Below are 14,693 nucleotides of genomic sequence, written 5' to 3' on the forward strand. Positions count from 1 at the left end.
GGCTGTTGAAAAAAAACATGCAAACTCTCCCGGGCCCCCGGCTGTAGTAAGTGCTCCATTTATGAGGCCTGTTTTTGTTTCTCTGAAAGCAATAAGGCTAATGACCTCTTCAAGTGAAACGCGATTTAGCAAAGTGCAAAAAAAAAAAAAAAAAAACATCTCACCTATGTGAGGTGTTCTGGGTGTGTTTGGTGATGCCAGAAAAAACGGTTGGATCTCTGTTTTAAACGTGAGGGATGTTGCTACATCCAGAGACTCATCTTTAAACAGCTTCTGGGTCCTTTGTGAATCCCAGTTTCTTTATTCATGTGTATCTGGGAATGAAAGTGAAATAATTACAGGTAAAAAAAATAAGATTGTTTTGTTAATCGATCAAAAGATGTGAAGAAAAGACAAAATGCAGTGATTACCTTCTACTTTTAGGTCGTCTTCCCTCCTTCGTCTGAAACAAGAAAAGTGAGCAACTTCATGCAGCTGTCTGAGGAAAATTGTCTGACTTTTTTCTTTAAATTGATAAGGTCCAGGGATTTCTTGCATGTTTATCCTGTTTCAAGTGACTCTAAGGTTTCTCAAAAGGTTTTGACGAAGCAGATTCTCTTCTGATTTCTAGTGATTAGCAAGCTATTAGTGGATTTACTGGCATGGTTTAGGTCACTGTCATGTTGCAGGGTCAGCTCAACCAGACTCATCAGCTGCTGCAATCTTTTTTTCTGAAGGCCTTTTGATCTCACCACAGTGTTCGCTGTCCTGTCAGTCAAGATAATAACAAAATAAACTGTCCATATCTTTGTTTTTAAATCCTAATACCACACTGTATGGACCTTTTTCCATTAAACACAAGATGTGTTTTGGTCCCCTGTGTCAAATCATGCATGAGAAACATTTGTTTTCGTCAGCACAGACAGATAGATGATACAATTACAGCTCCAAAGCTCTTTTATTGATTTTCTATTGATCTGAAATGTAAAAAATGACACAGAGCTGCCTGTAGTGACTCCTGGCTAGCAGAGCTTCCTCAGCTCATGCTGACGACACTGTCGTTCCCATCAGCTTAAAGACTGAAGTTCTTAAACTGTGAAGTTAAACTGCACTGAACTCAAAAAACCTGGAGCCCATTTTGAGAAATGAATTGAGTGGAGACTATTATTTGAGGTGTTTAATATCTCTACTCCCCAAAAAAGCTTTTCCTTTGATTGCTAAAAATGTTGCGCACGTTACTGTTTTTTAACAGCTGCTTCGTTTTGATGTGTTTCCACAACCTGCAGTGACGTCTGATTTAAAAAGAGTTACAAGAGTCCAGGTGAGAGGTGATAAAAACACGAACAACCTTCTACAGAGCCTTAAAAGAGAGATTAGGCTTTTCTGTCTCTGGAAGTCATTGCAGACCTCCATAAGTCTGGTTTGTCCTTGGGTGCAATTTCCAGATGCTTGAAGGTGCAACACTCATCCGTTCGTACGGTTTTATTCTGCCACCATGGGAACGTCCAGCAGCCTGTCCAGGCAGGAGACATGTCCTGAATCCCAGAGAGGAAACATCTGTTAGTGTGAAATGGGTCAAATCGACGCAAGAACAAAAACAAAATACCTCATGAGTTGAAGCTGAAGAGATTCTCCTTATTCTGTACTGACATGAGCTGAAAAGCCCTTCAGCAAGGAAGAAGCCATTACTCGAAAATCAACACAAAAAGCCAGATTAGAGTTTGCCAATGATACTAATTATTGGAGAAATGTTTTGTTGTGTCATGAAACTAAAATTGAAGTGTTTGGCCGTAATGATGCTGTGCCTGACTGTGTTCTTGAGCAATGTGGCCTACAGACCTGACTCAGGTTCTGTCTGGAGGAATGAGACCGAATTACAAATATCCAGTGCTATAAAACACATGTAAGCTTCTTAATTTGAAAAACGTAACAAACATAAATCATTTCTGCAAACCTAACTGAACAAAAACCAAAAGCTTTCGCCTGAGTTAATGTCAAACAGCTTACCATCCATCCAACAACTTTCAAGTGTAAATGAGATGAGGGATATATAAAAATAATGGAGGAAAATAATCTGAAAGTGTGGAGACCCCTCTACCCCCCCCTAAAATTTCAGGTTCTCTTGTGAAAAAGTGAGGTCAGTTAACTGTCATTTAGATGTATTTCTGGAAAGAAAAAAAAAACAGAAAAATGACAAAATGCTGATGAAAGACAGAACATCTCAGAACTAATCTATGGTGGAAAGAGGAGCGTGTTAATTGAATCCAGTGGTCTGTATCTGCTGAGCATCTGTATAGCAGCATCCTGTTCTATTGCAGGATCGTCTCACATGCATGTGTCTCTTATTAGCCAACATTATCTGAAAGAAAAAGGTCATTCTATTAACTCCTATTTGGCTCCAGCTGGAGATGTTTTCATATGGAAGTACTAGGCTAAATTTAGCTTGCTTCCTTTCTTGTTTGATATGACTTGTTGATAATTTTGCTTACAGTTTATTTTAATTGCAGTTAATTGTGGGAGGAGAAAACCTACATCTTGCTGCTGTCCTATTTCATAAATATTTCTCATACATGTGCTGCTGATTAACCACCATTATTAGAAAAAAAAGGGGCTTTTGGTTCAAAATCGTTTGGGTAAAATTCAAAATTCAAAGTCTCTTTTTTTTCCCCCAAGCATGAAAAAGCTGCCTCTGCAGCTGCAGCCGTTTTCAGTAGGCTTGTTGTAAATAGATTATGAGTCAGTGGCTCTGGTCTTCAGTGCTGTGCCCATGGGGGATTGGGCTGCTTGATACCAGAGAGTTGCTGGGAAAAAGGTGTGGATAATATTTCACCAAAGAGGTATGACTTGCTGCAGAGCGATGGATGGATGGATGGATGGATGGATGGATGGATGGATGGATGGATGGATGGATGGATGGATGGATGGATGGATGGATGGATGGATGGATGGATGGATGGATGGATGGATGGATGGATGGATGGATGGATGTGCTCTCAGAGTCAACAGTAAATGGAGGCTTACAGTACCCACAAATGGTTGACTTGAATGAAGTCAGCACAGGAAGCTTCTTCAATACTTAATGCTGATTAATGACTTTATACATGTGGAACCAAACACTTTCAAAATGCGTTCATAGGGCAGAGTGCACCATGAGAGCGTGTGAGGATGTGCAAACAGGCAGAGGAAATGTTCCAGATGAACCTGGATAGTCCTCAGAGACTCTTCTGGATAAATTGGAAGATTGATTTGTTTGTTCCATTAACAGCACAAAGACGCAAAGCAGAGACTTTTGTTCACCTCAGAAGTTTTCTGTCTGCGGTCTACCGTTGTATTTTAAAAAGTTATTAGTTAGTTAATAATAATTGTTGTCATTTTGTAACCTTTCTGAATTTTTACATCTGATCTATTATAAAAATTCAGTTATTCCATGTTGTTTTGTCCCCTCCACACTCTGCCACACTTTGCATTCGCAGTTTATATGCAAAAAGCTAATTTTTCAATTAAAGTATTTTCATTTCATTGCATTAATTGGATTGGATGGTGGCTGATCATTTTGATGCCAGGACTGAATGAGCCCTCTAAGTGTTTTCTATGGAACATTTTGTTCTGGTCTGTCATAAAACTAGAGATTTTAACGCAATCCAAAAAGTATTGGGTTGTTTAAGTAGGTGAAGAAATTGCACTGCAAAAACAAAAAATCAAAGTATTTTTGGCCTAGTTTCTAGTGCAAACATCAAAATACACTTAAAATGACACAAGGTTTTAGGAGCATATTTTAAGTAAATAATTCCTTTTTTTTATTATTTTAAATGTATTAGTTACCCTGGTAGATTATTTCTCTTATAACAAGACATTTTTCCCATCTACAAGTGAAATAATGTAATATAATAGTGGAACTGACACTTTGTCATCAAAATTGAGGAATTATTGAGTTAAAACGAGCTCCAATATCTTGCTGAAAAGTTACTTGTGACATGTTTTTTTCTTATTTCAAGAGTACTAACATGACTGCACTAGAGCAGTCACTCAGTTCATAAAGTGAAATTCAAATTATATAAATTCTTTACATATTAAGTCATTTTCTCAAATACCTTTTGTTGTTGCTCATCTCTACGTTTGCGTTTCTCCACAGAAGGCTGTAAAGATATTCTCGGTACCAGTGGAAACCACACCCAGCCGGAGGTCACCACTCTGACCTAACGAAGAAGGAGGAAACGTGAAGCCTGCCGTCTGATCCCTGCTGTCGAAATAAACCGCAGAGCCACATGTTGTACATCAAGATGAACCGTTTTTGTTTCCTCCTGTAACATATCTGATAAAACAGTAGATATGTGCAGTCGTATTTGCGAAGCACTTTGCATGTATTGCATGATCTAACACGGTACTAGAGTTATACCAGATACACTCACAGTGAACTGGTCAATATAGCTCCTTTCAAGGGCCCTGAAGCCATTTATTTCTGTCTGTTTATGTGCTACAGGCTCATAAAAGACAGTTCCCCCTGCAAAGGTAATGGTTCTATTTCCTTTTTTACAGCTCAAAGTGGTAAAACCCTAAATTTTACTATTCTTGTTGCGAGAATCATTTTTCCTCCACTATAGCGGCATTAAGTGGTAAAAAACAGAATCACAGTTAATTAAAGAAAGAGGAAAATAGAAAGCACCAAAGCTATGTAAGCACCTTTGTTCTTCTTTCAGCATGGCAATGCATCTAATTCTAAAATGTGATATTATATAAATAAATTAAGTAAGAGGTCAGCTGGCCGCTAACTAGCTAACTAATTTAGGTCTTAAACTCCAAGCAAGAAACGTAGTAAAAAACTTAGATTTTGTTTAAAATAATTTACAATCCAAACAAAAACTGCCCTCAGAGTGACTGCTGTTTATTAGTTTGTGATATGTAGTTAAAGCTTTTTTATTATTATTATTTATTTATATAAGTAGTCACTGGGATTACAACCTTTACAGAAATATGAGCACACACACACCTATCATGGGGATATTGTGTCTTATTCATTTTAGATTTTTAATTATTTATTTGAACTGTTAAGTTTTCCTGGTGGAGTGATGACACAACATGCAATTTAGTTATTTCTAAAAACAAGAATTAGGAGCACAACTATAAGTTTCTTGTGGATTTTCTATCCACCAAGAGTCAAAAATAATACAAGCAGCTCTGATACATACATGCAGTACATCTAATATTTGGCTACTTGTCTTTTAGCAGATAAGTTGACCATTTCTGTATCCATCAACAAGCTTCCTTTCTGGTACAGAATCAGATTTTAACGTTTTTACTGGCTTGAGGTTGAAATTTTTAAAGGAGTCATTTCCAAAGTTTAAACTTTGACACAGGTAAGTTTTCCTAAGATAATATTAGACTTCCGTCACTGTCTTGACAACAATGTTGTTGAAAATTTCTGTTATTTTTAAAAGTAGACTCAATACCAGGACACACAATTAAAATACTAGTATTATTCCTTATAATAAGCAAGGCAGGATATCCAGCCAGAAACACTTTATGCCTGTTGATGGCCTCAAAAAGTGGAGGCGATTATCTGAAACTTAGCATTGATTATTGAACCAAATCACTGGAGTTGTATGTTGTCTTATCATTTCACAGTTCACAATAAATCAATAAAAGCCTAAAATGATACAATGTGCATGCCGGTGATGGGTTTGAACAGAACCGTAGGTGTTATTTAAGACACCTTTGAGCACAGATTATCATATTTTCCGCTGTTTGCCTTCTGCTGTGTCACTGCCTTCTAATACTGCAGAATGTGCAGATCTGTCTGTCTGGAACAGCCCAGAGGCAATGCTGCTTAAGCAACATGTTGACTTGTAAATGCTTATAAATTAGGACAGTTTGACGGAAGCTGGAGAAAATAAATCGGCGGAGCAGTATTGTCTGTTTATCATATTAGCTCAGTGCAGTCGATGCCTTGTTACTGGTTGACTCTGGACCAAAAATGCAGGCTCTATTAGATTAAGTGGTAGATTTTCTGTACGTGCTGGTAAAAATACATACGGTACAACGCCATTGGTTCCGCTCGTGCCTCATGGTGAGTAATGGAGTTTAGATGTCTGTAATGTAATCAGCTTTTGTTTCTCGCTGCCTCCAAGCCCAGAAGCAGCAGGAAAATGATTTCTTTACCCGTGTTTATAATGTATTCCTCATGCTCTACCATAGTGGCCTTATGTTTAATAAAGCAAAAGGGAAATTAATTTATGTCCTTAAACTATTTCTATACTGACGCCGATGTCTGTAACGTATAAGCAGCTGTAAGTATGTAGCACAGTACAAACATGATAGATGATTAATTACCTGTAAAGTCTGTTTATGAATCATAAAATAGCTGTTAACCAACAACGAGAGATCATTATTTTGAATATTCACCTTTTTACTCTTATTTTCTGTAGTTCCTGTTGTACATATTCGACGTTATCAGACAAGCACACTGCACATCTGTTCAATATTTGACCTGAACTGATCATAAAGGTAACTGTGGTGAATTTTAGCCCAGTTTTAACTGTCAGGAGTGTGTGTGTGCGCGCGTGTGTGTGGGAGGGAGTGTGTGATATTATACCTCCAAGGCATGTATTTCTATGCAGAAATTCAAATAAAACCCATTTCCTCCCCCCCGGTGTTGAAGATACGTTGGTGTCGTTTCTGTTTTTGTTCCTCATTAGCAGAGGAGTTTTTCATCAGCGTTATCTGCTGTGCAGCTATTTATAAACGAACCAGCAGACGGCTCGTAGCGCCTGCTCGGAGCGCTGCAGCGGCAGTCACAGCTGCGCCTCCTGCTCTCTGCTGCCTCCCTGATTATGTACCAAAAGGTGTAGATGGCACGCAGATCACATCTCCATGGAGATCAGAGATGACAGGCAGCACTAATTAACGCTCGGCTACACGCGTCCCTTTCTCTCACTGCTGTTTATCACATGCAAATAAACGCTGCCTGCATGCTCTGGTTCGCCCAGACGGGTCGCAGGCAAAATGATCAGAGGATTGGCTCCTTAATGAAAAGGTTTGATGTTCAGGGATGCAATGTGGCGCTGAGATGGAGGGAAATGATCAATGAAAATAATAGTTTTTAGGAGCTTTATATGAATTTATTCCAGAAACCAGGATGCAAACAGAGGAATAATCTCTGTTGGTGTAATTTTGGCTCCAATAAAGTGTAACTTTAATTTTTACACAGACATCCTGGTGAGCTTTTTGAACACACACATCAATAATTGATCAATAATTTGCAGAATTCGGTTGAAAATATTTACCTCACTACTTGAAGAATATAATCTTTTAATACCATTATATTTACACTCAGTTATAGAGATATACAGAGGATGAAAGGACAATAACTTTTTGAGACAGAATAAATTCTTTCTATTTGCTAAATGCCAGAATAACCCAAAGGAGATGCAAAATCAGTCCAAATGTATGGCGGACCAAAACTGACATAATTAAAAATAAAAGCAGAAATCTATATTTTTTGTCTTTCCTTAAGCATATGTTTAAGGAAAAGAAAAAAAAAAGTTTTTTAATTAAAATGAACATTTTAATTTTTAATTATGTCAGTTTTGGTTCTCCATACAAACGTTGTTGGATCAAGATGTAGTCAGATATATTTGGGTGCTTTAAATCTCTTGAAATGCTGTTTCACCCAAGAATTTGTTTTTATCAGGTATTCGTTATTCTCTTGTCATTTTCATAATTAAGTCTACATTCACCATAGCTACTGAAAAACTTCCAACATAGTAGAAATGTTATCATGAAAAACTTGTGACAAACATTTACTAAATACTCTGTCAGGTGTTTTTGTCGAGCTTTAAAAAGCTGTCCATAACCTTTTAACTGTTCTAGATTTGGAAAAATTCTGATAACAAACTAATTAACGTGTTTGATGGGATTAAAATTTTTTACAGGCACAAATAATAATAATAATAATAAAAATTAGTTCAGATTTTAATTCAGTCCCCTTCACCCTGATTATCCTGAAATAAAATCCACCACTCCCAATTGATGAACGTTGTTTCAAATGTGATCTTTAAATGTACAACAATGAATGAATGAATGAATGAATGAATGAATGAATGAATGAATGAATGAATGAATGAATGAATGAATGAATTTCAATGTAAAGAGCACCTTTAAATTCATAAAAACAAACTGTGGCTGAAGAGGAACAGTCAGAGTTGAAGTGTGATGGAGAATCTGCCTTGGCTTGTCCTGTCATCCATGATTACTCCCTTTTATTGTTCCTGCTTGTTCCCTGCTTTTTCCCCCTCTGTAAGAGGTTGTCATGACAATAGTGAACATGGTTACCATGGAGAGGGGCTCAACCAGAGCAATTCTGCTGTCTGAGCCACTCATACTGTGTAGTCTTGACTTATCCCGAATAAACTTATGCCAGTTCATTAGTTAATGAGGATGTAAAGTTTCACGTTAATGATGAATCGTTATTGAGCCGGATCATTATTGTGAAAGATAAAGAAACGACACGCTCAGCTGGATCTATTTATTGATCTTTCTTCATGCGAGTTAATTATTTTAAAATAAAAGATAAGCTAAACTGAACGCGAAAAAAATGTGGATTTGAAGCAGCAGTTGAAATGTCGGAATAATTTGGAGATTTTTTTTTCTGAACCCTCAGTCCAGCAGGGACAGATGACAGATGGAAGAAAATAAAAGAGGAGAGAGAGAGCTGCCCGCCCTCGCCTCATTCTGGTTTTTATTCTGCAGGTCCAGTGGCCGTTGAAAATGCCGGCCATGTTTCAGAGCTCTGATCTGAAATTAATTGGTTCTGAAAATTGTTGCTGCTGAACCCAGTTTACAGCTTATTAAAAAAGTTGATGACCTCTGGTGGTCCAGTTTTGCAAATTTTTTAGCTTTGATCATATTTTTCTGCAATCCGTGATAACTCCTCCAAACGGTCTTTTTGCTCTCGTTAAAAGAGAGCAAATCCTGTGGTAGGATTAATCAGTTTACACTTTTAAGACATTTAACATAAATTCACGGCTCAAAAAAATCCTGGTCCAAAACCTGCAATATGACTTTAAACCGTTCTAGAACCAGTTCAGTTTGTTACCTTTCTTTGGAAAACCAGGCTAAAACCTGAGGCTGCTGCCAATTTCTACCTGGAAATTAGGAGGCTTTGTTATCTTAAAACATTTTATAAAGCTACAAATATCAATGCATAGTTAATGATTTCTGATGTACAAACTCTATGTCTTAGAGTGTGATAAATTAAAATAAAACTAAAAAATGTACACAGATATTGTGTGTATCGCTTTGTCATTTGGGTGTGGAAAAAGCCTTTTCACAGGAAAGGTTAAATCTACGTTCATGATCACATCTTTCATCCATCTGAGTTAAGCTGAAAATACAGAGAAACGAGAATTCATGTCCACTAATCACATTCTTTCAATAAATCTTTCAGTGAATCATAAATGTTTTTAGTTTTTTTTTAATAATCACTTCTTAGATCAAAGATTCAAATGACTTAAAAGAAAAGCCGTGACTCCTCTCTCCACTCTCTGATTTGGTTTCATAAGAACTACATAAAGTTCTATGAGCGCCTTAAACTTAAAGGTCACCAGTAAAAAAACACCAGACGACAACACCACAGGAGAGACGAAGGATTAACTTTGTTTGAAGAGACAGTCCAAGTACCGTAACAGAGGTTCTCCCCCACTTCAGAGGCTGCAGAAGCCATATTTCCCTGGGTGTTTAGCAGCGGACGCTCACTGTGTTCCCTTTGTGTTTGTGAGGGAGAGAGAACACTGATCATACCCTTTGAATGTACGACTCCATCAGCGTTGACCCTGACTGGCTGTCCGTCACCCCGACTCCCCCGCTCCTGCCACCAACCTCTGCATCTCGGCCTCTGCCACCCACACATGATGGTCGGATGCACGCCGACCACCTCCGCAATCAGGAGTTACATTGAATTTCATTCAAATTAGCCTTTGAGTCGCCGCTAACAAGCTTCCAAGTCTGGCTCAACTCAACCTCGGCAAAGCACAAAGTAAAGTGTGATGACAGGCAGCCGTGCTAAACGAGCTACGAGCCAATAACGTCTGGTGACATCAGGGTAGCGCGTGAGTCAGCCTTACTTTGCGCAGCAGCCGTTTTGCTTTGCATGCCTCTCTCTTTAGGACTGAATGCTGATATTTTAACATCCTGCAGAAGCAAACCACTTCATGCACGTATAGCTGAGGCTTTTCATGTTGGCATTTTACATCCTCAACTCGCCTGCTGAACAAAGCTGCAGTAAAGGTTCAGGCAGGGTGGTGTGTACTTCAACACTGTGTGACATTTGTTAACATGCAAAAACAAGTGAGACACGGCAACTATTATTTAAACACTTCTTTTACATCATTATTCCTGATGAATACTCCAAATCAAATCTCAGGTAATTAGCACAGGTTAACAGGTCACTTTGTGCTTATGATTAAGAGCTATTTCGTCAAAGCAGGTTTAAATAATCCTGTAAAATACACAGCCACTTCAGAGTCCATCTGAAGTCTGTAATGTGATCTCATTCCAGCCAATCTGTGAAAACCTCAGAGGTTCCTTAGGGAACATTAGAGAACATCTATTAGTTCTTCTATACATTAATAAGACCTTTAAGAAAGAGTGGCAAGAAGAGAACAGAAGACTAAATAGCTCCTGTTTAAAGTTTGCCACACAGAGCTCAGGTCAGCTGAGATGATAATGTTCATTTCTGGCCTACATAATTACCCCACTGGGTGTGGGAAAATATTCGGAAGGGGTGTGCATAAGACTGACATGACAGTGTCATAAACATGAAATAACACCTGTCATGAACTTGAAGGAGTCCTCATGAATGTCTGTGACTGTTGTCATAAAGTGTCATCCGGTAACTAATGACACTTTTAATGTAAAGTTTACACTTTTAATTGACTTTTAATGCAAATTTTGGGGTTACTTTACCTTACAAATGTCATAATTTACCAAATGAATCTTCATAACAACAGTCATAAACATTTATAAAGATTCCTTCATGTTTATGACAGTGTCATGCCAGTCTTATGCACACCTCTTCAAATAAAGTGTTACCAAATGTTCAGTAAATAACATGAGGTTGTAGTGGAACAAAATATGAAATTTCCCTGTACAGACTGAAAGTAGCACCTAACTGTTTAATTCCCAGCAATGTTAGTTGAACAAATGTCTTTTTTCTGTATTCATTTTATTTCTGGTCAGTATTACTAAGTTGTTTGCTGAACAATTGGTTTTATAAATGCTGTTCGGTGTCAACAATTGTTCAAGGCACTGTATCAGTAAGTCCTATATTAATCATGAGGCAGAAACATCCGGACTCTTTCACCATAAATTGATGCTACAAGCAGCAAGGACTTGATCTGAAGTCTGAGGTCAGGCAAAGCCAAAGTGAGTTCTTGAAACTGCATGAAAAGCTTCTGGACAGCTTAAAGCTTTTAGTTACCATTATTTCATGTTAGATGAGATTATTCTCAGAGTGAAAGGATGTCTTTTGTAAAAGCGCAGCCATTATGTCTCAAGACAGGCGGGAAATCACTCGGCCATTACCGGGTGCATTTGCTTCACTTGCCAGTCTTCTGAAATACTGGCTCCATTTAAACATAGTCCCACAGAGAATAATAATGATAAACAATTAGCCCTTTATTTAACTATCCAGCCAAATCTTTATTTAAATGAACCATTTTTAAAGCAAAAGCACCATTAGAAACAAGAATGTAACTACATTAGCCCTAAAGTGAAGCCCATACGTTTGCATAGCAACAGTTTTTTTTACTTCGATGCGATACCAGTGAGAAGGCGAGCATGCACTCCTGCTCAGCAGTGGTCTAATCAGCCGCCCGCTGCTCTTCGGCTGTCACTGCAAAAAGGCTTTTCCGGTGCTACTCTCCAACAGAATCTATGAATGGCTGCAATTATCCTCTTTGATGAAGCCGGTGCGCATGAAATGGCAAACCCATTAGAGACGACACGTCCCACACCCACTCCCAGGTAGGAAGGAAACCATTAAGGCCAAAATGTTTTACATCAAGGAGCCCCAACATCTCCATCTTCAATGTCATGTTGTTAAATATTGATATTCCCGCTTGCTAATTGCTGCGCAGTTCTAGAAAAGCACCTTTGATTGCACGTGGGTGGATTCTATGACCACACGCTTTGTTTTAGGATGTGACAAGTAAAGGCAAACAGAGCAGCAGAAACTGCTGCAGGAACAGATAAATATTGACGTTGTTTGAACTGATCACAAAAAAAAATACATTTTCATTTCCATCTTTGACGAAGAGGATAGCTTGTATTATTAAAACATGTATATTTTCAGCTTTAAGGAAACTGTTTCCCAGCTTTGTTTGTCACTGTCTTTCTGAAGACAGTTTTGGTAAGACAAATAAAGCTTGAGAAGTGTTATTGTTCTCAGAGACAGCGGCTGCTTGGCAGTGGATATCCTGGTTCTCAGAGATCTAATCGAAGCCGAGGAAGATGAGGAGCATCGAGTTCGCAAACGGCTGGGTGTTTGGAGATAATAAGCTCCTGCTGTTCTCTTCTTTTATCTTCAAAACAGGGTCAAAATTCAAAGCAGTTGCCCCATTACTGCGCAGTACATCAGCCTTTCTCTAATGGGTGTGCGTCTGAACTTTGTCCCACTCTGGTGTCAAACAGCTGACCTGAAGTTTTCCTCCTCCAGCAGGAAAAAACAAAGCTGCAGCTTGTGACCTTTTTCCTACTGGTTTTTCTGCCTTTTTGTTGATAATAAATGCTGTGCACTTCCACCTTAGCAACGTCTCATATCGCTACGCAAAGAAATAGCGAGTTATCTGTTGCTAGAAGTTTGTGACAATGTGGGTTTGATGCTACAATTTTATGAACAGGATTGACACAAAAAACAAAACATAAAGACGAATCAGATCTTCAGCAGGAAAACATTGAATGATCTAACTACTCCCAATGTGAAATGCCTGCAATTAGATAGGTAATGTTAGAAGATAAAAAGAAAAACTGTAAAATGGAAATTTTAATTAACAAAACATGAGACTGCTTGAACAGGAACGGCCCGTATCATAAGACCTGACCTCATACTCTGGGAGTGTGGCATACCAGAGTCCAGCACCGAATTTCCAGAGGGACACAGTGAAACGCCGTCTCCAAGTTCGATGTCTCTACATGACTTTAAAGGGACAGTGTTATGTAAAATGGACTTTTTTGAACTTTACTTCATGTTAGAATGTTATTCCCGTCATAACAGTTATACCTGGAGAGTTGCCTTGATTCTTCCACGCATATATTTAATCTCCATGGCAACCATTCAATTGTACAAAACGCCTGGGTGGACCTAGCCCCACCTTGGAGACTCAGCTCTGCCTTAGAGCTGCAGTGTCAGCTCCTTCAGACTAGTGGCAGCAATTAGCAAACACCTGGTGGATCTGCACATCTGATGAGCTCATTATACCATTGATAAAAAAACGTTGTCAAAGGCTCTTGTGATGTGTTCCTGAAGGTGAAAGAGATAGAGGGCCAATTTCAATTTCAATTTGATATACACAGCATTTTTCTAACAACTGAAGGTAATGTAGTTACTTGATTTTGCTAAAATGGCTCCATGTGGCTGGAAAGTAGATAATCCTGTCACTTTAAATGAACAACATCAAGTCCTTGTATTTGTATTTTTTTTGTTTTTGCAGTATTGTAGGTCAAACAGCACTGGCCTGTCCTCTGAACATGTTCTGTACGAGACCATGGGTCTCTGCCGTGGAGGAAAACAGCAGCTGGAAGAGCCATGTGAGAATATGACTGATGGATCTTTGTCCACACAGACCATGTCTGCTAGGAAAATGCCTCCTGAAGTGTGAAAGCTGTCCATCAATGTTCTTTTCTTAGAATAGGTGACGGGGCGGTGGAAAATTAGGAAGCAGCCGCCTTGACTGAGCGCTGCTGTGAGATAAATATCTGCAACAGAACCTGCAGGTGGTGTTCTCATCGTACGGTCTCTCTCTTTCCGTCTCTTTCTGGACATTATTGGGTCACTGCAGCCTGTTTGTGAAGCCCATGTGTTACTCTGTGATGGGAAATGATTTGTTTACAGGATACAGACAGGAAAGACACTCTTCTCCCCGACTGTACTACACAGTCAAGAAAGGAAGCGTGATGTTTGACACATACTCACTCGTGACCAATAGTAGCACAACAACTCTGTGAGAAGTCGTCTCAAAGTGCACGTTCTGTAGCATAACAAGATGTTACATGAACCCACTCTTTAGTAAAAGTGAAGCCGTTGTTGTTATAGTTTCAAAAACAGCCGAGTACTAGAGTATTATGTGGTATGCGGTACTGTCAGATTCATTGTACTCAGGGAGAGTAGGAGTACTTAAACAGAGTTTGACTCAAGTAAAATAATTTACTCAAGTAAAGGTAGTGGTATATTACAAAAATATTACTAAAGTAGAGTGCAATAAAACTACACTTAACAGTTTTTGTTTTTATTTTTTATTTTTAGAAAAGCTGTGGATTAAGAATCAAAATCCATTTTGTCCAATGCATCATCAAGCTGGAGGATTTTCTTCAATGTAAATGTTCTCAGGAAAAGATAATTTTCATAAACTTCTAATCTGAAGTGACTTAAACAGGAAACTTCACTCTGATTTAATGTCAAAATGTAAAGAGAAAAACTTTTCCAAGTTACCTATTGTTGATAT

The 14,693-nt window shown here is 38.4% G+C and overlaps 1 protein-coding gene across 2 annotated transcripts in view; it reads left to right on the plus strand.

The window, feature by feature from the left end:
* Positions 1–6,637, plus strand: part of kcnc4 (potassium voltage-gated channel, Shaw-related subfamily, member 4) — a 30,169-nt gene extending 23,532 nt beyond the window's left edge. The window contains exon 4 of one of the 2 annotated variants that reach the window (XM_017306007.2): positions 4,115–6,637. In XM_017306007.2, the coding sequence (XP_017161496.2) occupies positions 4,115–4,179 (65 nt within the window). In that variant the 3' untranslated portion in view covers positions 4,180–6,637. Of the gene's footprint in view, positions 1–4,111 lie in introns of both variants that reach the window. The other variant, XM_008413282.3, reaches the window with a different exon arrangement.
* The last annotated feature ends 8,056 nt before the right edge of the window (positions 6,638–14,693 follow it).

This window comes from Poecilia reticulata, chromosome 7 (genome assembly GCF_904066995.2).
Source record: "Poecilia reticulata chromosome 7, P_reticulata-male-v2, whole genome shotgun sequence".
In the NCBI taxonomy this organism is placed as follows: domain Eukaryota; kingdom Metazoa; phylum Chordata; class Actinopteri; order Cyprinodontiformes; family Poeciliidae; genus Poecilia; species Poecilia reticulata.